Here is a 27,430-nt window from a genome sequence, read left to right on the forward strand (position 1 = left end):
GGACGAAACTGAGAGTCAGTTTCCTACCCAACTGGCCTGGAGCACCCTAGATAGCCAACTTATTCGCATATTAACATCTTATGTCATAAAAAATACTCTAAACTTTGTACGAATAGATTAAAATAGAAAAACCACTTTCCTAACGAATGGAGCGAAATCCGAGAGTCAATTTCCTGCCCAACTGGCCTCGAATATCATAGTTAGCCATCCCTATTCTCATATTTACTTTCCATTGGTATAATTTTGGCAAAATTACCCAAAACTTTGATGAAAATAAAAATAGACAAAAACAAACACACTCTAAGTTTTCTCTTCCCAAAATCCTTTCTTTTTTTTTCCTTTTGTTGTTTCCACTGCCGCCATTCCCCCCTTCTGAGAGCCTCCTCTTCTTTTCCGCTCAACCAAAAACTAGGGTTTTCCGTTCTCTCCATCTTCTTCTTCGATTTGGGGGTATTTTTCTAGGGTTTACTGGTTATTCCTCTTTAGAGCTGGATTCTCTATCATTCCTTCATAGTTTCTCTATGTTAAGCTGTTGGTTCAGCGGCTTCGTTGATTGAGTCTTTTTTCAGATTTCACGCAAAAAAAACCCTAATCCGATCAAAGGGTTCACGAAAAACGCGATTTTGAATACTGGGGGTTTGATTTTTTTTTTGATTTTTTTTTAATGGTGGCGAGATTAGGGCAGGGTTAGGTTTTTGGTTGATTTTTGTTGAATGGCATTGGGAGATCTAATGGCGTCTAGATTCTCACAATCATCTTCAGTAGTTTCTGTTTCTAATCATTTAGATGAGTTTTCTTCTCTTTCTATTAGTAATAATCGTAGTGGTGGTGGTGGAGGTGAAGATGGTGAATATGTTAGGAGAGATTCTGAAGCAACAGCTAGTAGTAGTGGTGGTGGTGGTGGCAATGCCGGTATGAATGGTACCACGAGTATGGCGTATTTGTCGCAGACGATTGTTTTATGCGAGTTTCGACATGATGCATTTGAAGCTTGTGTTCCTTCTGGTCCTTCTGAGAGTGGGTTGGTTTCTAAATGGCGACCGAAAGACCGGGTAATATTTTGTTTTCTTTTCAATTTTGCAATTTTGAGTTCTGGTATTTGGCAATTTTATGATTTTGAGTTCATGTTTTGGAATTTGTGAAAAATTAGGGTTAGTAGTAGTTATCACTGTAGATTTGACACTAATGAATTGAATCAATAGCAAAAATTAGATTAGTTAGTTGTTTTGTATAGGTCATCGTTGCTAAGAACAGGACATATGCTTTACTTTTAAGAGTTCATCTATTAAAACTTGTGTAGACCTAACAATGGTGTGAGATATTTAGGAGCCAATTCGCCGTTTTGCGTGAGGAAAGAGGAGGAAAAGGTGGTATTGTAATATGAATGCCAACGTTTAAATCGAGCTGTTCCCCCTAACCAATTTAGCCACAATCTTAGGTTTATGTACATGGTGAATCATAAAAATGAGGTCAATGAGGAATTTCATGGCGCAGTTTTGAAAGTTAGCATAAGTGATAACTGCTAAAGCACACACGATAGAGCACTTCTGAATTTTCGCTCCCAATTTATTTGGGCCCAGACCCTGAACTTTTTTTTACTGGCCATGTTCATATGGTCCTTGTATGTGTAAAATTTGATGCCGCCAATATGCTTGAGAGTTATCTTTTTCGTAAAATCATGTCAGTTTGACGTCAACTATTTATTGCAGATGAAGACTGGTTGTGTAGCACTGGTGTTATGCTTAAACATTAGTGTTGATCCACCAGATGTAATTAAAATATCTCCTTGTGCAAGAATGGAATGCTGGATAGGTAATGTTATCATCTCTTGGGTTTGGCGTTCTCGTTAGGAACTACTGAGCCTTTCCGATCAAGAAAAACTATACACAATTTACCTTATTTCGATAAAAGCATGCCCTGTATTCGAACATTTGAGTTTTGACTGAACCGTTGCAAAATTACAGAGTAGTTCTGATACATGCATGGTGAAACAAATCAATCCACTTTTACAATCAGATTTGAGTAGGAAAAACTTAGACAAATGGAACCATGATATGAGCTGACATTTCTTATGCCTATCGGTCATAACTACATTATATACTCTCTCCTTGACTTTCTTGCTCTGTGCAGATCCATTTGCTATGGCAGCTCCAAAAGCACTTGATACAATCGGTAAATCCTTGCTTGCGCAATATGAAAGATGGCAGCCTAGGGTAAGATCACTCCTCCTCTTCACTACCGACTTGTTTAGTTCACCCATTGATCCGTAACTTTAATAGGCTTCATCACATTTGCAGGCTAAGTATAAGCTTCAACTAGATCCCACTGTAGATGAAGTGAAGAAACTTTGTCTCGCCTGTCGTAAGCATGCCAAGGGTGAGAGAGTACTCTTTCACTATAACGGCCATGGAGTTCCAAAACCAACTGCTAACGGTGAAATCTGGCTTTTTAATAAGGTCCGTATGTGGTCTGATGCATTTCACTTTTCTTTATTAGAGTTTTGGCTTGTTATTGTTTCTTGTCTCCTTTCTAAAGGTCCTAATTATGGCGTATGTGGAAATTGGTTGTAGAGCTATACCCAGTACATCCCTTTACCAATTAGCGACTTGGATTCCTGGCTAAAGACACCTTCTATTTATGTGTTCGACTGCTCAGCTGCAGGAATGATTGTCAATGCGTTTATAGAGGTTAGCGACGTGGTGTGAAAGTTATCTTAAATGTTATGTGTACTAGAAAAGATGCGTTTAAAGGTTAGCTGCTAACCAGTATTCCTTTCTCTTAATTAGCGTCAAGATTGGAACTCAACCAGTTCCTCTGGTCCTGTGAGTTCAAAAGATTGTATTCTACTGGCGGCCTGTGAAGCACATGAAACTCTTCCTCAGAGTGCTGAGTTTCCTGCTGATGTGTTCACTTCCTGCTTAACAACGCCAATCAAAATGGCATTAAGATGGTACTTTTTAGTTCATTCTGCTTGCATTTTCTTTGATAGATATTATTTTTGGCTTCTATTCCTAGGTCCATTTTCTTTATGCCGTGTTTTTCGTTTTGATGTTTTTCTCTTCTTTACATCAGGTTTTGTTCACGATCATTACTTCGTGATACCCTCGATCACTCTCTAATAGACAGAATTCCTGGTCGTCAAAATGACCGGAAAACACTTCTGGGAGAGTTGAACTGGATTTTTACAGCAGTGACAGACACAATTGCTTGGAATGTCCTCCCACATGGTAATTAACAATCTCAATGATTTTGGTTGTCCAAAGGAGGTTTACCTTATAAATATTTACTCAGTATTGTGTTGGTTTAGTGACTTGGGTGTTTAATATAAAAATTTAAATTTGCATTTGTGCAGATCTTTTTCAGAGGTTATTCAGGCAAGACTTGTTAGTTGCTAGCCTATTCAGAAACTTCTTACTCGCTGAACGGATAATGCGTTCTGCAAATTGCTCACCAATTTCACATCCTATGTTGCCTTCAACTCATCAGCATCATATGTGGTATGTATCTGGAGAATTTTGTGGTATATTGATCTTCTTTATCGTGTGTTTTTTTTGTTGGGGGAAACTTTAACCAACCAAGCCTAACTATTATAGGGACGCGTGGGACATGGCTGCTGAACTCTGCCTATTGCAGCTTCCGTCATTGGTTGAAGAACCTAATGCCGAGTTCCAGGTAGATGAATATATGAATACGCTGCGCAGGAAATTTGGGTTTTGAACTTGATTTGGGAAACATTGTGCTGACTTTTAACTTTTTTTTTTTCTTTTTGTGTTGACCTTCAGTCGAGCCCGTTTTTCACTGAACAACTGACGGCTTTTGAGGTGTGGCTTGACCATGGGTCTGAGAATAAAAAACCACCGGAGCAGTTGCCCATCGTCCTTCAGGTGATTAAGTTCACATCTCTTTCACAGGTTTCGTATCATATAGTCTTGCTACGTTTATCTTGGAGATTGAATGGATTATGTTGATCTGATTCATGTAAAAAATAATCAAAGGTTCACGGTTTTTATTTCACCCGTGTTACTATGTATCTTCGTCCAGTCCTTATAATCCACATGTCTTGTCATTTTAATAAGGAAGGTCACGCCTGATCTTTGTTATCATAAGTGCATCTAATGTTTACAGTTTATACCTACTGTTGCATACATAAATATGAACCATCTCTTTATTTGTAGGTTTTACTCAGCCAGTGTCATCGATTTCGGGCGCTGGTCCTTCTTGGCCGATTCCTTGATATGGGACCTTGGGCTGTTGATCTGGTAATGCGTTGTTCTCTCTGGGCCCGTGGTACCTCTTTCTTTCTTTTCCTGAGCTAATTTCCTATGATGATGTCTTGTAGGCCTTATCTGTTGGAATCTTTCCATATGTACTCAAATTGCTACAAACAACAGCAGTGGAGTTGAGGCAAATTCTTGTATTTATATGGACAAAGATTCTTGCCCTTGACAAGGTATTTTCGGAAAAAGTCAAAAATAGTTATGCTAAATTGTTTGCACATGTCTTTCATTTCTTCAATTGCTGTGCAATATGACTAAGGAAAGCATGCTTACACCTGGGAACATGATGCTTAGGTAGTTAATGTTTTACTACAACATTTTCTGGAATTAACATCATTACTTGTACTACTTTTTTGTGTTTCATACTTGTCTTAGAATATTGCATTCTTAGAAAATATGTTTCATGGCATCTTTATTTGGTATATTGTCTGGCATGTTTTCAGTAACTTATCTTGTTTGTGTGTTAATTTCCCCAACTGCAACAATTTTCTTATGTTACTCTCCTCTCTCGTGTGGATTATTAGTCATGTCAGGTAGATCTGGTGAAGGATGGGGGGCATGAGTATTTCATTAGGTTTCTAGATAGCATGGATGCATATCCAGAGCAGCGGGCAATGGCTGCATTTGTTCTGGCTGTTATCGTGGATTCTCATAGACGAGGGCAGGAAGCCTGTGTTAAAGCAGATTTGATTCACATGTGCTTGAAACATCTTCAGCCTACAAATAATACAAACGATGCACAGTCAGAGCCCTTACTTCTTCAATGGCTTTGTCTCTGCCTGGGAAAACTGTGGGAGGATTTCCCTGAAGCGCAGAACATTGGTTTGCGTGCAGATGCATCTTCGATTCTTGCAGCACTACTGTCAGAACCCCAGCCCGAGGTTTGTTTCTTTGAATTTTCTATTTCGCGATACGGTTAACTAGTATTGTATTCTGTAACTTCATGGTAATAAAGTCAAATCCTGTGGCAGGTCAGGGCATCTGCTGTGTTTGCATTGGGTACCCTTCTTGAAACTGGATCTGACTCATTCAGAGATAGTCTTGGAGGGTGTGAAGATTTTGATGAAGATGAAAAGGTTAAGGCTGAATTGGATATTGTTAAAAGCCTTCTGAATGTCGTTTCAGATGGAAGTCCCGTGGTTAGGGCTGAGGTAGCTGTAGGTGAGTGACTTAAACCCTACTCCACATAGTGTCTTCTACTTGTTTTACTGTGCAATGCCTGAATCAGCTAAATATGATTTTTACAGCTCTTGCACGCTTTGCTTCCGGCCATTATAACAGTTTACACTCAGCTGCTTCTGCATACTTCAATAAACCATTATCCAACTCTCTGCTTGGTTCTTTACCATCATTGGCTAATATTAGTGGTCAAAGTAGTGGCTATCCTAGCACTAGCCAGTACATGCCTGGAGGTACAATTCCTTCTCAAATCGGTCCTGTGTTGAGGGTTGGAAGTGATCATACATCCGTGAGCCGAGATGGGAGGGTCTCCACCAGCAGCCCTATTGCTACTTCGGGAATAATGCATGGCTCTCCATTATCAGATAATTCATCTCCGCATTCTGATTCTGGAATACTGTTAAATGATGCTGCTAGCAATGGGGTTATTGATTATTCAAGGTCACGACCTTTTGATAGCGGAATGTATTCGCAGTGTGTATTGGCTATGTGGACTCTAGCCAAGGATCCATCTCCCCGCGTCGCAGGACTTGGACGTAAAATACTCACGATAATTGGGATTCCTACAAAGACATTGCGTTTTAGTGGTAGTAGCAGTGTCCGTCAGAGTGATCCTCCAGCTGCTGCTCCTACTCCTAACCTTGCTGGACTAGCACGATCAAATTCATGGTTCGACATGAATTCAGGTAATTATGATATCTTTTTATGTGTCAACTCTCTTAAGTATCCAAGTTCTGGCTATTTTGCATAACAACTGCTAAGTTATTGTCGTCTGGCTTATTTCTTACAGGTCATATACCTCTGACATTTAGAACTCCACCTGTTAGTCCCCCTCGACAAAATTTCCTCACCGGGATGCGTAGAGTTTGCTCTTTAGAGTTCAGGCCACATCTGCTGAACTCTCCTGAGGCAGGGCTAGCTGATCCCCTTTTATCTGGTGGATCCGAACGCAGTCTGCTTCCTCAATCTACCATCTACAATTGGAGTTGCGGTCATTTTTCAAGGCCTCTACTTACTGGAGCAGATGAAAATGATGAAATATTGGGTCGCAGAGAAGAGAGGGAAAGATTTGCCCTTGATCGCATAGCTAAATGTCAACACTCTTGTGAGTGATATCATTATGATCTATTTGCACTTGTATCCTTTCTCTTTTGTCTCCCTACAACTCCAATATTACTTTTTGTGTGGCTGTTGGTGACTTCTGTTACATTTGCAATGTGCAGCTATAAACAAGCTTAACAATCAAATAGCTAGCTGGGATACCAGGTTTGAAACGGGTACAAAAACAGCTTTACTGCACCCTTTCTCTCCTGTTGTTATTGCTGCTGATGAGACTGAAAGGATCAGGTAAATTGCGTAACTGGTACATGTGTTTATCATTCAACTCTGTTTCCAGTTTCCAGCTTTCATATGCATCAGGCCCACAAACCCGCTTTCACTTTTAGCCAAACACCTTTCTTTTTAAAATTTGGTACTGCATTGACCAAATTCTCTTTAGCAATTGCGATCGGTAGTTGCTCATTGTGTTTCTTTTTCCCTCAGAATATGGGATTATGAGAGAGCTGCCCTTCTCAATAGCTTTGACAACCACAATTTTATGGAGAAAGGAATATCTAAGCTTTGCCTGGTTAACGAGCTTGATGATAGCTTGCTTCTTGTTGCTTCATGTAAGATTTGATCACTGGTATGTTAATTAAGGCGGTGTGGTGGTTGTAATGAACTACTTCCACATGGCATACGTATATTCCCAAATAACTCCGAGAGGTATGTTGTTCTTTTGGTGCAGCCGACGGAAATGTTCGTATGTGGAAAGACTACATGACAAAGGGTAGCCAGAAGCTTGTAACTGCATTCTCCTCGGTTCAGGGTCATAAGCCTGGTGTCCGAAGCATGAATACTGTTGTTGACTGGCAGCAACAGTCTGGATATCTGGTAAAAACCAAACCCTTGCTAGCAGAATCTTGATGTACTCGAAGTCACATGGTTCGTAATCTGCTGTTTTTTAGTTTATTGATGTTTCTTTTACTCGTCATCGCTACCAGTTTGCTTCTGGGGAATCATCTCCCATCCTGGTTTGGGATCTGGATAAAGAGCAGATATTAAATTCTATTATGTCATCACCGGAGAGCAGCATCTCAGCATTGGTGAGTTTTGACTTCTGGTTGATTTTTTTTTCTGTTCTCCAAATAATTATTTTTTCCTCCGGTGTGCATATGTTTATTCAACACTTCTAGAGGGACAGAGAAAAGCAAACATTGCCAAAATCGATAGAGACAGATATAGTTTAGTGGGCCCCGCTCCCCTGAAGATTAGCTGGGGGTCACATAACATTGTGTGTGCCACTTTTGCAATGTTTGCGTTTTTAGGTTCATTCAGCATTTTTAATGGTTATCACTCTTTTTTTTTCATCCAGCATTTTTAATGGTTATCACTCTTTCTTTTTCATCTTGAATTGCGTATTCGACCTTAAAATGTTTCAAGTTGTCTAATACTCGATATCAACTGAACTCCTCGGTCAGCATATTTTGTTCGTGTATGAAATGAAGCGTACAGATGTGCATTTTGGATTTGATGTCTAACCTGATATATTTCTTTTTGTAGTCCGCTTCTCAAGTTCATGGGGGCCAGTTTGCAGCTGGATACGTTGATGGTACAGTCAGGTTATTTGATGTCCGTACCCCAGAAATGTAAGTTTTTGTTGCACCTATGCTTTCTTTTGTGGTAGCTTTAGTGTCCACCTTCTAATCTCACTCTCAACTTCCTGTTTAAATTTTTTAGGGTCGTTTGTACAACACGGCCACACATAGAAAGAGTAGAAAGAGTGGTGGGAATTGGATTTCAACCTGGATTAGATCCAGCAAAGGTAAGTGCGACTTTTGTTCAGTTTCTGTTCAACTATAATCACAGTTACTGAATTTGGGCTGTTCATGATTTATAATACTAAAACTGACCAAATAATGTGATTTGACACCTATTTTATTGATAAATCTGCGTCCAGATTATCAGTGCGTCTCAAGCTGGTGACATTCAGTTTCTGGATATTAGAAAAGAAACCAGTGCTTACCTTAGTATTAACGCCCACCGAGGCTCACTCACTGCCTTGGCAATTCATCGGCATGCTCCTGTTATTGCTAGTGGATCGGCCAAGCAACTAATCAAAGTGTTCAGCCTTACAGGAGATCAACTTGGAACTATCCGATACTACCCTTCATTATTAGGCCAGAAGATTGGTCCCGTAAGTTATCTCACCTTCCACCCGTACCAGTCCTTGCTTGCAGCTGGTTCTGCTGATGCTTGTGTTTCCATATATGCGGATGACACTCCCCAAGCAAGATAATACACACAACACACTTGTACCTAACCAATCCTACCTAGACAAGCTTCTCTTCATGATCCACATCTGTAAATACGGGTCTCGTCATGTTAATCAAATCTGGGACGGTTATTTATGCCTCTTGGAGAGACCGCCTGTCTGGACCTTGGGTTAGTGTCTGCCGATTTCTACAGTTGTGTGTCTGGAAGTACTGGTCTAGCCCACATGTGGAAATTGTATTTTACACATTCATTAGCCTCCGCAGCAGAGGGTTCTCACATGTTGGGCTGGAATCCTGTGTTTCCAATGGGAGGCTTTTGCAAATAATTTGATGATATATATAGGTAAAAGCTGTAAATATTTTTCCTTTTCATTTTTAATCTCTTTGTTCAATTTGTAAAAGCTGCAGCATACTTGGTATCACAATATAAGTTAAGTGTTTAGACTCTTTGGAAGTGAATTGGTCTTTTCTTCTTGTAAATGGTTGTTCTTTATCAATGAAATCGTTATTTTTTTTAGCAATGGAAATCTCTGTATATTACTAATGTTCAGTCATAGAAGTGGCGGCATTTGCCTCAGAAGGAGAGTCCTCCATGGATTCCTCTTGTGGATGATGGTTACCGTAACTCAAAACGGCTAAATGAACTGAGTATGCTGAACAGTGAAAATCTAGCTTTTCCCTTCATTCATTCAACAGAAGTAATTATCCAGGATCACCAGACAAAATCCACTCTGTTCTGCACAAGGTAAAACACAAAAATGCAAAATTGAAAAACAGGATTGACATGATTTACAGAGGAAAAAAGAAAGGTATCTAATATATGTGGATGTTTCTATGCATGCAAGTTAATGATGTCAAAATATGGTAGAAAATAACCCTAAAATATACACTACGGCCACTGACATCCAGTTTAAAATTCCAAAAAGGTCTTCAAGAGTAAACAGTAGTAAAGAATGTGAGATTTTTATATAAACACAATCAATCATCACTCATTTACTTTCTTCCACCCAACATGCTTTGGCCTGATATTCTCGGGGAGTTGGTGCTACCTCCATCTGAACTTCCAAGAACGTTCAGATCTTCAAACAGTCTATACGAGGGGATAAATGGTTTGTGTCCTTCTGAAATAGCTGATCCATTGCTTCCTCTAGCGGGAAAAGAGTTGTGGCTCTGCAATTTAGCTACTTGTGTCGTGGTAGTAGTAGCAGTGGCCCATGGTGGCGGAGGGTAATTGAAAGATTGCCGAGGAGCTTGAAGTTGTGGTTGTGATTGCTGTTGTCGTTGAGCCCATGCTTGTGCTTGTCCTTGAGCTTGCTGTTGACCCCACTGCTGTGATTGTGGTTGAGCCCAGGCTTGTGGTTGAGCTTGCTGCTGCACCCACGGTTGTGGCTGAGGTTGTGATTCTGGTTGTGCCCATTGTTGCGGCTGCGACTGTGGTTGTTGTGGTTGAGGTTGGTGCTGAGCCTGAGCTTGAGGCTGTTGTTGTTGTGGTTGAGCTTGGTGCTGAGCCCATGATTGAGGTTGTGGTTGTTGTGGTTGAGCTTGGTGCTGAGCCTGAGCTTGAGGTTGTTGTTGGGGATGTTGTGGAGCTTGTTGTTCAGCCCATTGTTGTGGCTGCGCTCGTGCTTGTGGTGGTTGAGCTTGGTGCTGAACCCATGGTTGTGTTTGTTGTGACTGTGGTTGAGCTTGTTGCGCAGTCCACTGTTGAGCCTGCGGTTGAGATTGTTGTGCAACCCATTGCTGTGGCCGTGGTTGAGATTGTTGTCCAGCCCATGGTTGAGGCTGTGGTGCAACCCATTGTTGAAATTGTGGTTGGGGCTGTGCCCATGGTGCTACGTAATTGCTATAAGTTGCTTTTCCTTGATTTTCAGCATAAACCTGCGAGCCATAGGGACTTCTTTCACTGGTGGTGGAGTAAGGGACCTGATTCATGGTTTGATTTGTGTTTGATTGAGGCGCATGAGGTGATACTGAAGTTGTAGATAAAGTGATGCTCAGTAAGTCAATTATGTCCTGTTCTTTTGTGGCGCTGGTCCTAACTGCAGGAGGTGGCGTTGTCAGAACCAATGCATTACTTGGGCTAGATGTTGAGGGTGGTGGAACTGCACCATCACTCTGGACACTAATTTCAGATGACATAGCACTTGCCTTTGTACGCCTGCATCCATAAAAACACAAAAGCTCTCTAAAGGGTATTTTGGTCATTTAATAGTTTTTGTTTTTTAATTTTTATATTAGAATGCTGGGAGTAGAGTTCGAGTGACCTACCTGCGCGCCAATTGTGCAAAATCGTCGTCCTCATCCTCCTCCTCTTCCAGCTGGCTACTTGTGGCAGATGCAATACTAGTAGCAGCAGGATTTGATCTCGGACTGGCATCTCTTACTTCGGTTGGTACAGGGCTGGCTGAGTTATTATAGGTCACCTCAGCAGGCAAGGGTGATCCAGATGGCGAGTTATTGATCATCTCAGCAGGCAAAGGTGATCCAGATGCTATGGCATCATGCTTCGCTAACACACTCTGTAAGCTGTCATTCAATTCAAGACCCTGACCAAGAAGCTGCTCGTCTCTGCAGAAAACATGGAACAGAAAAATAAGAATCTAAGCCAATTAATTTACAGATGATAGCATTGACGTCACATGTAACTACGAAAAACACCCAAAAATCTTTAATTCAGCAGTCCAATAACCCAGACTAACGATTTTGATGCCGATATAGTGTATCCATTAGGAATAGGGAGAAAGTGAAGAAATCCTCACCCAGTCGAAGTCAACATCTGCATAAGCTTTTTCTGGTGGGAGCGGCACTGGCTAACCAAATCAACTATCACTTCATCTTTAATAGCCTACAAAAAGCATTTAAAGGGATATGGTTATTCATAATCCAACATCCTCCAAAGTGGAAGCAGTATCAGCATTGGTTCGATAATTTCTCACTTCCGAACAAAAATATCCAAGGTACATCTAATCGTGGTACCTGACCTTGCTTGTTTATACACGTGTTTAAATATTTTCCCAAAAAGAAACTACTTACCTCACGGTCAGTTGGATTCACAGCTTGTAGCATGTCACTTAGGAGCTCCTGAACACTTCGCATGGAATACAAATTTGCCATACTGGAATAAACAGAAAGAAATTTAACAAAAAAGGCAAGTCGAAGCAGGACCTCAAAACCCAACAGTTACTCCATGCAAGGAAAGTACATAAATAACAAGAATGCCAACAAAAACATATCTGATCACAAGTCTCACCTTAAGTTTTCCGTTTCTGATGCCATAGCTTCATCAAGTCTCTGTGAAGTATCACTTGGCATTCCATAGCCAGCCTGAGAATGTCTTGGCGCTGAAGGTGCAGCAGGCGGTGTATGTATCGGAGCTGCATCTCTTGAACGCTCAGGAAATTGAACACCAGATCTCTGCCATTAAAACAATACCCTATTTAGTTAACTTGATATGACAGCTTTTAAGGTAAGTTTCCAGCGAAGCATTACAATCAGCAAGCCAATTCACAAAATAGCTGCTTACTCTTAGTTCTTCATATGCCCAGTAATATTGTGGATACTTCCCACCAGCTCCACCGAACGCTTCTTGCCAAGAATCTAACAATACCAAAATCTTATCCCTCACATGCATATCCATCTGAACAAAACCAACACGAAAATCTTTTCACAAACCCTTCTCACACAGTGAAATCACAAATACCATACACTCACCCGCACCGAAAACACAAAAACTTACCTTCTTCCGCACAATTTTAATCATCTCCTGCAAAATATTCCTATCCGCAATCTGGAAATGCACGATATCACCGCAATTCTTAACCATTGTCTCCAAAAGCTGCATCAAAAAATACAAACATCATAATCAAAATTGACGTACGTACAACATAATCAAACCCTCTTTGTCATCGATTACCTACCCTACCACAACAACAACGATACACATACCGTTAACGCGAGAAGCTGAACTTTCGGATTCTTATGTTGCAAACGTTTCTTCAAAGCCTTAATAACATCTTTAGCTTGCCTAATATACACACATCAATCAAAACCACCATCAATTCAACAAAAAACAAACCCCAATTATCAAAATTCAACACATAATCACCAAGATTATGCCATCACTGAAGGGTAAAACAGTCATAAAACACAACAAAATTTATTAAACTCTGAAGAACATTGAATTCTTTTTTCATGCTGCAATCAAATAATTTGAAGAAACTAACAGGAACCCTATTTCCTAAGCACAGAGATAAACAAAAAGATGGAAAATTTAACAAAAGGGAGTCTGGGTTTCGATGAATTTTACCATCGATGATTATTGATAGAATCACAGATATCTATGTTCATAGTCCAATCAGGACCAATTAGAAGATCACTTGTTGCTTTGTCAACTCCAACTGTAGCTGACGAAGAAGACATCTTGTTCTTCTTCTTCTTCCTTGTTTTTCTCTTTCTCTCTGTAGAAATTTCTTCGGCAAAAACCAGAATCGAATTCCCTTTTGAAGAGGCATAAGAGTTTAGAAAAAAGAAAGTTAAAAAATTCCAGAGAAAAAGAAGTTCTGTTTTTTGAAGGGTATTTTGGTCATTTTGGTAGCATTATTTTTGGAATTTTTAACATTATTTCTCCTTTTCGGAATTTTTAATATTATTTTTGGAATTGTTGAGTTTTTAATATTCTTTTTTTTTTTTTGTATAATATTGTCTTTTGTGGATAATTCACTTTTCAGTTACTAAATCCAGTGGTGTTCTGTTTATAGCTTTACACAGGCAATTTCCCACTAAGAGCCCTCTCACCTAAGCTTTTTATACGTTTTAGAAGACTGGTCAATAAATCACTTTGACTAGGTTTAGAAAAAATAAGAATTTAAAGCAGGTAAGCGAGCTAGTGGCGAAGTCAGGATTACAGACTTTACCAGCTTTATTATGCAAAGCTTGATAATTACGTGTTCTGGTGGAGCAAACATTATGGTCGGTGTTTCCGAGCTATAATTTGTATTTGTAGCCACGATAAAAGTAGGAAAAAGAAAAAAATTATGATGTTCAGAGTATATGGTGACGGAAAATTGAGTCTATGTCAAGTTGCTTTTTTTATCCAATATACTAGAAAAAGATTATGGTGTTAAGATGTAAACTGAGTTTGGGTCGAGTTATTTTATTTATCCGACATATTGGTTGTTTAATGTACTAACAAGAAAACATTAAAATTACAAATAAATATACAAGAAAATAAAAATAAAGATGAAACTAAATAACTGGATGAATACTCGATATCTACCTTACAAAGACTGAGTTTCCGCCGGTTAAACTTTGCCCAGTAGATGTTACAATCTCTAGCACCCATCAGCCAAAGGTTAACTATTTACAAATATAAGAAAATTGAGTTTCGATCAAGTTGTTTTTTGTTCGATATACTGGTTGTTTTATGTACAAACAAGAAAAAATAAAAATAGTGGGTAATATATAAAACAATAAAGACAGAAACTAAATAATCGGACGAATACTTGGTAACCGTTTTAAAAAATGTGAGTTTCCGCAAGCTAGACCTTTGGTAGTGGATGTTGCAATCTCTAGCACCCACTAGCTAAAGGTTAGCTGTAATCTACAATCTAAATAAATTTTTTTTGCCATAGTGATCGCTCCTAGCAATAATCTACACATAGCAAAGAAAAATAGCACCCATACTTGCTCTTACCCACTAGACCAACAAAATTCCAAACCATTTATAGGAGGCTGAATTAAACCACAATAATCAATGCACTCGTTAAAGTCTCTCTCATAGCAATGCTAAGAAGGTTCCTAGCCCTTTCTATTCCTCAATCAAATTAATAACATTGAAATCTCCTTAAACAATCCATGGCGTGTTTAAATATCTTATATCACAAGGCCGTTGCGCTTATCTGGACTATGAAACTTATACTCATGTAAATGGTTGGTTGTGTGCCGTTGTATGTGAGGCATAAGTTGGTATAAATGAACCTTAGTTAAAACTGCAGTTTATTGACCAAACAAAAGAAAAACTATATGACAAGCAAAATTAACATATATTTCTAAGCCATCAAATTTTAAACTTATTGAATAAGTATTTTTTTCTCGAATAGTAACTCGGACGGCATAAAGTGTATGTCCATTGTGCACGACAATGCTTGGTAACACTGGTCAATGAAAAGAAAAAAAAATAAAGCAAAATCGAACTTAGTTAAAGGTCAACTACAGAGTCACTTCACCATGTGCCATGTAATAAGAGAAACTAGCACATAAAAAGGATGATCCTGAAAGGTAGCTCCAAAAAAAGAAACTGAAAAAAATTGGAAAATTCACAGCCAAGGGTATCCTCTATTCAGGCCGGCCAATTTTGTCTCTTCGTTTACTGTTTTGTTATAGTTAAAACCACTAAAAGAGGATTGACATATGCTGGTATCTTGATAATTTTATAAAATTTAAATAAATTCGGATCTCAACTGTTATCAACGAACAGAATTTTTATTTCTTCTTATAAGTTTTTCTAAGACACAAATTGTGAAATTAGAACTAAATATAATGCCACAAATTCAAAAGCTTCCTATTATATTCAAGAATACTATGCATGCCAGTGCCGGACCTTCCCAGAGATGTAGTCAGGCAGGGGACATGCCTATACCTATCTAGCATAAAAAATAAACAAAAGAACAAAAAACTTGTACTATTCTTTATGCACCATAAAATCTCTAATTCTTCCCCTCTTTCATCCAATCAACAAAATTATCTATGATCAATGAATAAAATCCATTATCTGCGTCATAGTTCGTCATGTCTGGAAAACTTACTTTGGTGCAAAACCGATAAAATCCCATCCACTGGTCTTTGCAGATCACCTTATAATCGGTCTGAAACTTAAGGTACTCGACAAGTTTACCAACTTGAGCAGGGTACCAAGAACCTAAGAGCATATCTAACAATTCGCAGATGCTTTCTTTTTCAACATCCCTTTGCCCATCTGTTAAGCAGTACCGGAATGCATACGATTAGAACTCCAAAAACTCGGTTTCGGATGCCTTCTTAACTTTTTTTCTCCAACTTCGTGAGTGCTTTCGATAATGTGTTCATACTTTTTGCTTCTAATGCAGCGAGGCCGTTTCGACATTCGTCCCGCGTAAAGTATCCCATCTTTGCAGCTGACATCTTCCATGCAAGCATCAGTATCCTGACATCAGTATGTTCGATTCCTAGATCCGAACAAAGTAACTCAACTCCATCTGGCTCGATCGTGTCTGTCTCCTTGTTTGGATATATGTTGAATAGTTCGTCTTCTGGGGTAACAACTACAGATTTAAGCTTCTCCGTTTTTCTACTTGTTTCTTATTTCTTTCTCTTGGACGTTTCGTCTTTTTTTCTCTTGGACGATGATTGACGTCCCATCTTCTGTGAGCACAGAATTTCCGATCGAAAATTCGTCGTCTACGACCTAAACTTTGGTTGTATATATAGGGACTCTCATATTTCCAAACAAAATTAGATTCCTACTCAACCTATGAGACTGTCCTAATATATCGTACGTACATTCCAAATTTATTTTAGGTTTTCTTGATTGATCAAAGGATTTTCCATAAAATTGTAAGAGCTTCTCCAATGAAATGTATGTGAGGATAAATGTTTAAATCCACATAGGATACACATCAATTTTCTTTAAAAATCTTCTCCAACCCTAACTTCTTAAATGAATGTGGAGTGAGGTGGCTTAATCTTGGGAAGACATTGTCTAGTTTTAGACATTCACTTTGACAATGTCTTTCCATCGTAGTCATCTTTATGTTAGTGAAATATGTTATAAAATAAAAATGGAATGATTGTTAACCAATTATTAAATGACACTTAAGAAACAAAAGATTAAAATTGATTTGGATTGGAGATGAATTTTTTTAGTTCCCAATATTTAGGAATTTATATCTATATAAGGGAATTTTTACCAAGAGAATGTCAAGACAATGTTGACACATACTCCCTCTGTTCAACTTTACGTGATGTTTTAGGGTTTATTTTTTGTTCCAAAATAGATGAGAGTTTTAGTATTTTACCCAAATTCTCTCTAATTTACCCTTGCTTTGAAATCAACACATAAATAATTACTCCAATTTTTAAATATTTCTCATAGAGGATATACACTCTTATCTATAAAAATTTGGTACATCCCAAGTAAATTACAATGGGATTGGTAACTTTCCCTAAAATTTAGAAACTAAAAAGTAGGTCATTTAATTTTTTTTTAAAGGTATTAATATGGATAGAATTGGAAAAATTTAACTCTCTCTTATGTTTCTTAATCTGCGTGAAAAACTCTACAACGTCAAGTAAAATGGAATGGATGGAGTATGAAATAAGCACATCAACCATTAGAGAGACTCTAAGAGGGTCGGGCTTTATAAACTAATTGGGTGCCAATAATATTTATGACAAGGACAGTTCATGGTTAAGACCCGTCCTAAGTAAAGTTATGATTACCTTGAAATAGCACACCCTGCAGAATGGGACTTCAAAGTATATACAGAATGGGACAACTACACTAAAATCTTCTTAAAATAATACTCGTTAAAATAATAATTTCTCTAAAATAATAAAATTATTTAATCCCAACTAGACTTGCACATGTTTAATTTCTTCTCGCTAAGATAATAATCTCTCTAAAATAATAATTTTTCTCGGTCTTAAAGCTATTATTTTAAAGAAGTTTTATTGTAGTTCTTTTTTTACTCCTACACTGCATAGGCATTTTTGATCCAAAAGAGCCATTATGTACTTCAAAAACACTTGATAAATAAAAAAAAATCCAAACTATCTTAATTTGAAAACAATATTTATGCACTTTCTTGGCCCAAGAATCTTGGGCATATATATATATATATATATATTTTTATTTTTTTTAATTTTTTTTAATTTTTTTTATGCTAACATACACAAATCTCATTCATTCGTACCAAATGGAAAGATTACATGAGTACAAAAACAGTAAGAAAGAAACCAAAATACAGCAAATGGTACCAACTAATAGACCGAGAAGAGAAAGATCGGAAAACCGTTGAAGCACCGATTTCGTGTATTTGAAAGAGACCATGAGATCGGCAAGATAATGGTTTTTGGACAGAGTTCCAACCATTTAGATAAGCTTTCTTCTAAGAGAAGATGTGCTCCCATGGAGGAGTGATTTGCCCAGTAATTAAACGAACCCATATTTTGAAATCCTAAATCTTCATCTTCTTGAAGTTTTAAAGCTTCCCGGATATGGAGAATGATCTTCTTGTAACCATCATTGCAATCTAACCAAACGTCACAATGGACAGGAAGAAACACCATGAAGGTGCACTTAAGAAACACCATGGAGGTGCAGTCACAAAGGACATGAAGAAACACCATGAAGGTGCAGAGAGGAGTGTTTTTGAAAAAGAAAAACAATACTAACCCTAACAAATTGAAAGAACAGTAAAATAAAACCTAAATCTAAGAAAGCAATTAAGAGAGGAGCTCAGATCTGCTCCGAAGAACAAATCTGAGCTCGCCGGAGCTTGACGGAATCTGATCTGGGAAGATGTCTGAAATTGCTAGAGAGGGAGAGGAGAGAGAAGAGTGACTGATCGACAAAAAAAATAACTTGTTCACTTTCTTGGGCATTAGGTACCACAACTACGTAGTCTAGGTTTCACAGTCTTTTCTAAGCTAAGTTACTACCAGCACGTGTTGGAACAAGTCGAAGAGTTTTATTAAGCGTGTGAAATGTTACAGGACACAGCCTGGAGATTCACTATTTAAAGAGATAGTGATAGGCTAAAGATAAAGAAAACAAACACTCAGTTAACACTGAGTTTACACTGAATATGACTATAGCCAACATTCCCACTGGGCCCGTCAATACACATCTGATAGTTGTAATTTTAATTACGGGACTAAAAGTCTCTGAAAGATCAACTCCTTCTTGTTGATTAAATCCCTGAGATACCAATCGAGCTTTATGTACTACCATCTGACTTTTAATTAATCTTATACACCCATTTACTACCCAAAATATTCGTATCTTCAATTGATTCTACAACTCCCAAGTACCATTATTTAGTAAAGCCGTATTTTCAGTCTTCATAGCATTAATTCATACTGGAAGCTTGGAAGCAGTTTGTAAGTCTTCGGCTCAACATTAATAATGAGAAGAAGTAAAAGCTACTGACAGAGAATGTAAGACAGTGGCATGAGCAAGATAGTCTGATGGAAAATCTTTCTTCTTTGAAATACCATTAGTGGATCAATTAGCAATAGTCCTTAGTAGTAGTATGAGGGATTGAAGTAGAGACAGACTGCACAGTAGGAGCTATAGACTCAGCTGAAGGTGAAGGGATGAAGGGATTGAGTGGGTGAGTAATTGGAGGTGCAGGGGACATAAACCAATTGGCACAGAAACTAACTCAGAAGATGAATTAGAACAAGAGTAAAAATAAGAGTCTGAGTCACACTTGGAAGCAAAAGGAAATTCAGACTCATTCAAAGTTACATGGCCAGAGACAAAAATCTTTTTAGTGTTTTTGTCAAGATATTTATAGCCTCTATAAAGAGGACTATATTCCAAGAAAACACATTTTGCAGATTTTGCACACAGTTTGCTCGAACGATAAGCAATAAGATTTAGATAACAGTTACATCCAAAAACTCGTAAGGAACTATTATCTGGATTTTCTTGAAAAAACATTTGAAAGGGAGACTTAAAATTGATAACTTTGGATGGAGTTCTATTTATGAGAAAAATAACAGTTAAAAAGGAATCAAACGAAAAATGAGATGATAATGAAGCTTGTAAAGATAAGGTATTTCCAATCTTAGTAATGTGAAAATGTTTACGCTCAGCTAAACCGTTCTGAGCTTTATTATGAGGACATGAGATTCTTAAAAACATTCTGTTGGAAACAAAATTAATTAATTATTGTGTTAAGGTTTTTAACTAAATAAATTTAATTTTGTTTTCTTTGTGAATGAAACTTATTAGTCCCACGTTATGGAGTTTCCACTTTTTAGTTGTTTTAAGAGACTATATAAGCTTTTTAGTCCCACATCGGGGAGTTCATCTTTTTTAAGTTGTGTTATTCCATTATATAAAGAAATTCACTACTTCTGTAAAATCTATTGGAAAGGGATTGCTCTATATTTTATAGGGACCCCCAAGGGAAAATATTTTATATCGTTTTCTTTTGCGTTAGCGATTTTCCTTAAGGGTTTTTTCGGAGTTGCCAAGCTCGAGTTGAGCATCTACTCTAGTTGCAGGAAATCCTACACTACACCCCTCATATGATTTCATTATTACTCAACTCATTTTTAGATTTACACTCTTAATTTTATTGATCAATCTTTGAATGTTCTTACAAGAAAAGATAAAGGAATCAAGAATGACTTCTGCTCTAGACTTTCTCTCTCCTATTTACTTGTTTCTTACTCAAAAAGATCTCTCCTCTTTCTTTACAACTTGAACGACTATTTATACGGAAATACATAGTGGATGAAAGTTAATCTGTCCTTTATTTTCGGATATGGCTTGCGACATTCTCGCAATCTTACAAATTTTAATCTCGCAAACTCTCTAATTTTCGCAGGATCATCACATCTTTCTCATGATTTTAGCTGACGTCGTTTATTATATCATTTCTAAAATTGTTCTACGACGCTGTTGTGTTTTGTTGTTGATAATTTCGCTGAAATATTTTCGTTGCGAGATTCTGATCCTACATCTACTACATATGCTAGTAGTAGGTGTAGTAGGGTGTTTTATCCTGGATATATCCGTCCTTTGAGGGCTATAGCATCACTCTTGAGTGTAGCCGGGCGCTAATATCTTAAGGGAAACGTGTTGAACACGTGACTCACTCTGTTTTTCCAAAGTTTTGCCTTGTTGTTGTTGCGGAGATCTAGAGAGCTCGTTCGTTTCATCAAGTCGATCACTTTCATTATAAAGGAGCTAAGTATCAATAACTTTTGCTTATTTGATTTTTCCTTGTTTTTGATTATTGCACCCAACAATCTTAAGACATTACAGTTTGTAATAATCATGGATGTTAATTATGGAGTGAAAAACAAAAAACGAATTTTTGGTCAGTTGTAGAGTTTTGAATTTATCTCTCAACCTAGAAGAAATTTCGATGAACCCTTTTGACACAACGTAGTAGACATCCTGATAGTTACCCATGTAAAATTTCATAATTTTTGGAGTTGTAAAAGTATTTGTTTGATATTTTACAAAGCAGAGAAATGTTCCCGAAAAATTCTGACGGACAGAAATTTGTTGTTAACTAAAGTAGTTTTTATGGGGTGATTGTGAAATTACGTGTCCGTGGTCAAAGTATAAATGAAGATTATGACATGAAATTGGAAAGGGACATGGATACCAGGAGCCTGTGGATGAACACAAGTCTTCCAAAGATGACAAAGGAAAGAACATCAAACAACTCTAAGCGTAGTCTTCAGAAGAAAGGTATGTTTTGTAAAACTGAATCCGGCATTACATTAATTAAGGGTGATTCTTATGTTTGTAAAATTTCTGGCCACGCGGCAGTAAATTGTAGAAAACATAAAAACCTTAATGAGTAGAAAGTTAATGCCAATTTAGTTGAACAAACTAGAACGAGTTTAGTGGCATGATGTCGGAAGTTACTTTAATAACCAATGTGATAGACTAGTAGGTGGATTCTGGAGCCACCAAGAATGTTTGTTGAAACAGAGACCTGTTCACCTCCTATTAGAGGATAGGGGATGTCGAGAAATTCTTTTTGAGTAACTCATCTGCAACAGAGGTTGCATAAAAAGAAAAGGTCGAGCAGAAGCTCATATCTGTAATATTCCCACATTGAATGAAGTTTTCATGTTCCGAGCATATGCAAGAATCTTGTATCTTGTTATGTTATAGATGGTAAAAGATTTAAAATTTTAATTGAATCTGGAAAACTTGTTGTAACTAGACAGTGATTTTTTAGGAAAGAGTTATAGGACTTTGGGTCTATATAAGCTTAACGGGAAAACTGATGAAGAGAACATAGTTGTTTCTTTTGCTTCATTTGTGTGATTGAATATTTTATGTGGTACACTTGGAACCGTAAACTTATAAGTCAATGTTTAAACTGGCCAGCATAGGCTGCGTACCCAAATTTAGTTTAGATTTTGAACACAAAAGTGAAATCTGTGAAGAATCAAAATATGCTATAAAACCTTTTAGCACAAATGTTCAGAGTAATTCTAAGCCTTTAGAATTAATTCAGTTAGGCCTAGTTGACATGAGTTCAACCCAAAACCAATGTGAGAAAAGATGGTTTATAACTTTCGCAGATGATTGTACGAGGTACTATCTTGTATACTTGCTAAGGGATAAAGATGACGCCTTAGAAGCCTTAAGATGTATAAACTTGAAGTTGGAAACCAATTATAAGCCTTGAACATAACAAATGTATCCTTAAGGAGATGATAATTGCCATGTTGATTAGGTCAGGTTTACCTGCGGCCTTGTGGGGGGAGGCAGTCCTCTTAACTAATATATCCTGAATATAGTACCCTTTTGAGGATCAGATGAAACTCCATATGATTTATGGAAAGGTAGATGACTTTCTTATGAATGAGTCAAAGTGTGGGGGTGTTTGACTAAGATTGTAATTCCTCTTCCTAAAAGAACTAGATTTAAACCAAAAATGTTGATTGTGTCTTCATATAAGGTATGCTGAGTATTCTACATATAGATTTTTGGTTGTGTGTTTTGATTTTTTCTGACTTTGGTGTGAATATTATTATGGAATCTAGGGATGTTAAGTTCTTTGAACATGTTTATTCTAAACATGTACCTCATTAGAGATGTGTTGTTGATCCCCTAGATATATTTCCATATAGTTAGAACTTATTTTAAAGGAAGATGAAGTTGATGTTGAGCCTAAGAGAAGTAAAACAATTAGACTTGAGACTTCTTATGAAACAGACTTCATAACATGCCTAGCTTAGTCTTAGCCCCAGACTTGTAAAGAAGCCTTGATATCTACTGAAACCCCATTCTGGTAAGAAGCTTCATTTAGTGAAATGGACTCAGTCCGTCGGAACCAGACTTGGGAGCTTGCTATTTTACCTCCAGGAAGTAAGACTATGGGATGTAAATGAGTCTTTAAGAGGAAACATAGGTAGATGGAACTGTAAAAATATTAGCTAAGTTGGTAGCTATAAACTAAAAGAAGGTGTATTTCCTTGATTCTTATTCAATGTGACGAGAATTACTTCGTTGAGATGCTAATTGTTATTGCTGCCATAAACAATTAGAGATACATCAGATGGATGTTAAGACAGCTTTTCTAAAATCGTGAATTAGATAAAGAAATTTACATAGACCAACCTGAGGACTTTGTAGTGAAAGGTTATGAAGACAAAGTTTGTAATTGAAAATTTGTATGGTTTTCAAATAAGCACGTAACATAATGATCATGTGATAATGTGTAGTGGATTTAAGTTAATGAATCTGACAAGTGTATTTACAAGTAACTTGTTAAGGATGCCTGTGTGATTGTATGCTTGTATGTTGATGATATGCTTATACTTGATACAAACATAGATGTGATTAATTCCACTAAAAACATGCACTGAATGAGAACGTTGACTTGAAAGACTTAGGCCCTTTGATGTAATCTTAGGGATGAGGATTAGAAAATAAAAACATTTAAGTCTTAGTCGTTCTCATTATGTTGAATTTGTGCTTAAGAGATACAATCAGTCTGATTGTAAGCCTGCGTGTACTCTATACGATTCTTCTTGTAGACTCGAGAAAAATAAGGGTAATGGAGTATCTTAACTTGAATACTCAAGAGTTATGGGATGTCTGATGAATTTAATGAACTGTAAGAGTCCAGACATTGCCTATATTGTGAGTAAGTTAAGTAGATATACTTGTAGTCCAGAGCAAGAGCATTCGGATGCACTAAGTAGAGTATTATGGTACCTAAAATACTCTATTACCTTTTATTTTATTTATGAAAGGTATCTTGCTGTCCTTGAGGGACTTTGGGATGCAAACTGGATAGTTAACTCAGAGGAGTATAAGTCTACGAGTGGATATGTTTTCACTCTAGCATGAGGGTTTGTTTTTGGAAGATTTCCAAACAAACATATATTGCTCAATTCATTATGGAATCTGAGAGTATTGCGTTAGATAAAGCACGAGAGGGGGCCGAGTGCCTAAGATGTTTCTTAGAAGACATTCCTCTCTGACATAAGCATGTGCCAGCTATATCTATACATTGTGTTAGCCAAGCTATAATAGCTAAAGCTAAAAATAACTAATCTCAATCGACGTTATTTCCATTGATTGGATAAAGTCCAAGGAGAATATCGCGCAACCTTTGACGAAAGGTTTATCCAAAGAAATAGTTAAAAAATGCATCGAGGGGGATGGGGCTTAATCTCATAAATTAAACTTGCCATGAAGGATACTCAACCTTGCAGACTGGAGATCCCAAGATCAAGGTTTCGAGTGAGACAACTAATTCGTGGTGGGTAAAGGTAAACACTATCAGAGAATTTCATTCTCTGTCCCTTCCCTATGATGTAGACGTGATAGTGTGACTGCATGTGAAGGATGACTTTTAAGAAGTCTTAATGAGTTCTATAGTTTCAATTTAAGATTGAAGTGGGGTGTAGCAGTAACACTCTTGATGGAAACTCACCTATCTGAATGAGGAAGTGGGGCCGCTTCCTATGAGAATATGAGATTTGATTCTCTAGAGCATTCTGAGAAACAAGATATGTCTAGGGCCAAATTGGACAAAACGACACGAGCTTGGCAGCACCCTTGGAGATATCATCCGTGGTTGTTATCGCGAATTACATCAAACACTAGCAGTTCAAGACATAGTTCACTGTCTCTAGCAAGTAATTCCGGTAATATCTCACTAAGCAAAGGTTCAAGACCTCATGGACACCTCTGCCTAAATTGGTATTTCCTGCGTTTTTTTTATGTGATTTTCGTTTTAATAGTTTTGGTATTACTGGAACTTAGGAGCTAAGGGTCACTAAGGGTTCACTAGTTCATGCTTTTTCACTTTGGTGAAAGGAACCTTTAGTCTCACCTGTGAGGAACTAAAGATGAAAACTCTCTATACTATATGATTTTTGCAATCCATAGTATGACCCTGGGGTCAACACACTGTTGTGAAAGGACTAGTATGGTTTCAACACTTGCACGATCAGTATATCTGTTCAGTATGTTTGGGTCGTGATATTGGGATGTTGATTTACCAAGATATATCTGTACTTTCATGTTTTATTGAGGTTTTCATTCATGTGGGGATTGTTGGAAACAATATTAATTAATTGTTTTTTTAAAGTTTTTAACTAAATAAATTTAATTTTGTTTTCTTTGTGAATGAAACTTATTAGTCCCACATTGTGGAGTTTCCCCTTTTTAGTTGTTTTAAGAGACTATATAAGCTTTTTAGTCCCACATCGGGGAGTTCATCTTTTTTAAGTTGTGTTATTCCATTATATAAAGAAATCCACTACTTCTGTAAAATCTATGGGAAAGGGGTTGCTCTATATTTTATAAGGACCCCCAAGGAAAAATATTTTATATTGTTTTCTTTTGCGTTAGCGATTTTCCTTAAGGGTTTTTTCGGAGTTGCCAAGCTCAAGTTGAACATCTACTACATATGCTAGTAGTAGGTGTAGTAGGGTGTTTTATCCTGGAGATATCTGTCCTGTGAGGGCTATAGCATCACTCTTGAGTGTAGCCGGGCGCTAATGTCTTAAAGGAAACGTGTTGAACACGTGACTCACTCTGTTTTTCCAAAGTTTTTCCTTGTTGTTGTTGCGGAGATCTGGAGAGCTCGTTCGTTTCATCAGGTCGATCACTTCCACTATAAAGGAGTTAAGTATCAATAACTTTTGCTTATTTGATTTTTCCTTGTTTTTGATTATTGCACCCAACACATTCCATTAGCATCTAAAAATTCTCTAAAAACTCTCTTAGTGAGTTCATAAGCGTTCCATCACATTTAAAAGAATCAAGAAAGGTGTTTTAAATATTTTCATTTATGTTTTTGAAATGTTGAAAACACTTGAGAGAGTCAGTTCTATGAGTCAATATTGGATAAATCCAGTTATAACGTCTATAATCATAGATAAAAACAATGTACCTAAAACCATCCAAAGACATAGTTGGAGCTGGACCCAAAATATCACAGTGAACAGGTGATAAGGGAGTATGAGTGACTCTATTAGATGATGAAAACGGAAACTTAGTGTGTTTTGCTAGTTGGAAATGATGACAAAAAGAATCAAGATATTGTAATGAAAGTTTAATTGAGAATAATGGGAAAAACTTACTAAGAATTTTATTTGAAGGATGACCAAGTCTAGAATGCCATAATGAAGGAGCAGCAAGAATAGAAGACAAACAAAAAAATTGGCGCCACCTGAATTGGATATAAGTTGTTGCAGACTGGCCCTCCTGCTACTACTTCCTTAGTGTTGATATCATTAATGTTATACCCCACTCAAACACTTTAATCCAAACATTATTGTCTTTAACAATTTGAGATACACAATCAAGTTCTTAAACAAACTAGGAACTAACAACAGATTGTTCATTTATAGTTGAAATAACTGAAGTACCAATGTGGGTAATGGTCAAGAACTTACCATTCCCAACCATGACATGGTCATAGACTGTATAAGGAACAAAAGTATGTAATAGAGCTGGATTGTTGGTCGTCAAATGCGCGGAAGCTGCAAAATTTGAAATCTATTCATTGCTAATGACAAAATATGGACCACTTGTTGTAGTAAAAACTTCAGTGCTCAAAGAACAAGTAAAAGCTTGTGGAGCTGATGATGATCCAGAAGCATCTTTAGAAGTAAGGGTCTGTTGAGCTGATGAAGATCCCGAAACATCTTTAGAAATAAAAGTTTTAGATGTAGGGTAAGGTGTTGCAGGTAGATATCTGAATTTACATTTATTAACAGTATAACCTAACTGCTTACAAATTTGAAAGGTTATACCTGAGAAGTCAATATAAGGCCTTGTATCTTGAGTAATAACATTATAAGATCTTGTATCTTCATTAGAAGTATAAAATTTTTTGAATGATTAGATGCATCTTGATTCTTCCGCCTAGATCCAAAAGCATGAGAAGAATTCTTGAAGGATGAATTAGTCTTCTTAGAAAAGAATGCAGCAGGAGAATTTGTAGAATCAAGAAGAACTGCGGTTTCTTGAGCCTGATTTTTTAACCACTGCTTATGATGAAGCAAACAAGATATTAACTTACTAAATCTATACATAGATTCTCGATGTTGAGCAGTAATGACAAAATGATTGAATTCACGATTAAGACCATTTAAGACGTGCATAATAACATTAGAATCGGGTATATGATCACTAATAACAGACAAATTATCAACTCATTCCTTGACATTCCCCAAGAACTCCGTAATTGAAAGATTACCTCGCTTAATTGAATAATCTGACTCCTCAACAATTATTTTCGAACCAAGAACTGATCATTTAGCTCATGCTGCAAGTAATCCCAATATTTCTAGAGGTTGAGACATGACATAACGAAGCGATCCATCTGATTTCAATGGACATATTTATAGCCTGTTTGGATAGCATATCAGAAGTAGCTTTTCGACTTCTAGAAG

At 37.2% G+C, this 27,430-nt stretch overlaps 2 protein-coding genes and 1 pseudogene across 2 annotated transcripts; 1 reads left to right on the forward strand and 2 right to left on the reverse strand.

Annotated features, from left to right (window-relative positions):
- The first annotated feature begins 316 nt into the window (after positions 1-316).
- Positions 317-9,291, forward strand: LOC113283775 (regulatory-associated protein of TOR 1-like). Its single transcript, XM_026533139.1, has 23 exons — positions 317-1,052; positions 1,710-1,812; positions 2,131-2,213; positions 2,298-2,456; positions 2,571-2,687; positions 2,787-2,950; positions 3,073-3,227; positions 3,353-3,497; positions 3,594-3,672; positions 3,783-3,884; positions 4,176-4,259; positions 4,340-4,450; positions 4,802-5,158; positions 5,249-5,438; positions 5,525-6,142; positions 6,247-6,561; positions 6,680-6,803; positions 6,999-7,123; positions 7,243-7,388; positions 7,499-7,600; positions 8,058-8,143; positions 8,235-8,319; positions 8,455-9,291. The coding sequence occupies exons 1-23, from the start codon at positions 714-716 to the stop codon at positions 8,791-8,793; spliced, it is 4,128 nt and encodes a 1,375-aa protein (XP_026388924.1). The 5' UTR covers positions 317-713; the 3' UTR covers positions 8,794-9,291.
- A 227-nt stretch (positions 9,292-9,518) lies between these two features.
- LOC113283776 (TOM1-like protein 6) lies at positions 9,519-13,295 on the reverse strand. The gene is made up of 9 exons (XM_026533140.1): positions 13,077-13,295; positions 12,716-12,794; positions 12,507-12,605; positions 12,294-12,407; positions 12,021-12,184; positions 11,804-11,885; positions 11,530-11,615; positions 11,039-11,338; positions 9,519-10,928 (listed from the first exon to the last, which is right to left on the reverse strand). Exons 1-9 carry the CDS (start codon positions 13,187-13,189, stop codon positions 9,764-9,766), a joined length of 2,202 nt encoding a protein of 733 aa, XP_026388925.1. The 5' UTR covers positions 13,190-13,295; the 3' UTR covers positions 9,519-9,763.
- A 2,179-nt stretch (positions 13,296-15,474) lies between these two features.
- LOC113280160 lies at positions 15,475-27,070 on the reverse strand (annotated as a pseudogene).
- Positions 27,071-27,430: the final 360 nt, after the last annotated feature.

The sequence above is a fragment of the Papaver somniferum genome, chromosome 5 (genome assembly GCF_003573695.1).
Source record: "Papaver somniferum cultivar HN1 chromosome 5, ASM357369v1, whole genome shotgun sequence".
Classification (NCBI taxonomy): domain Eukaryota; kingdom Viridiplantae; phylum Streptophyta; class Magnoliopsida; order Ranunculales; family Papaveraceae; genus Papaver; species Papaver somniferum.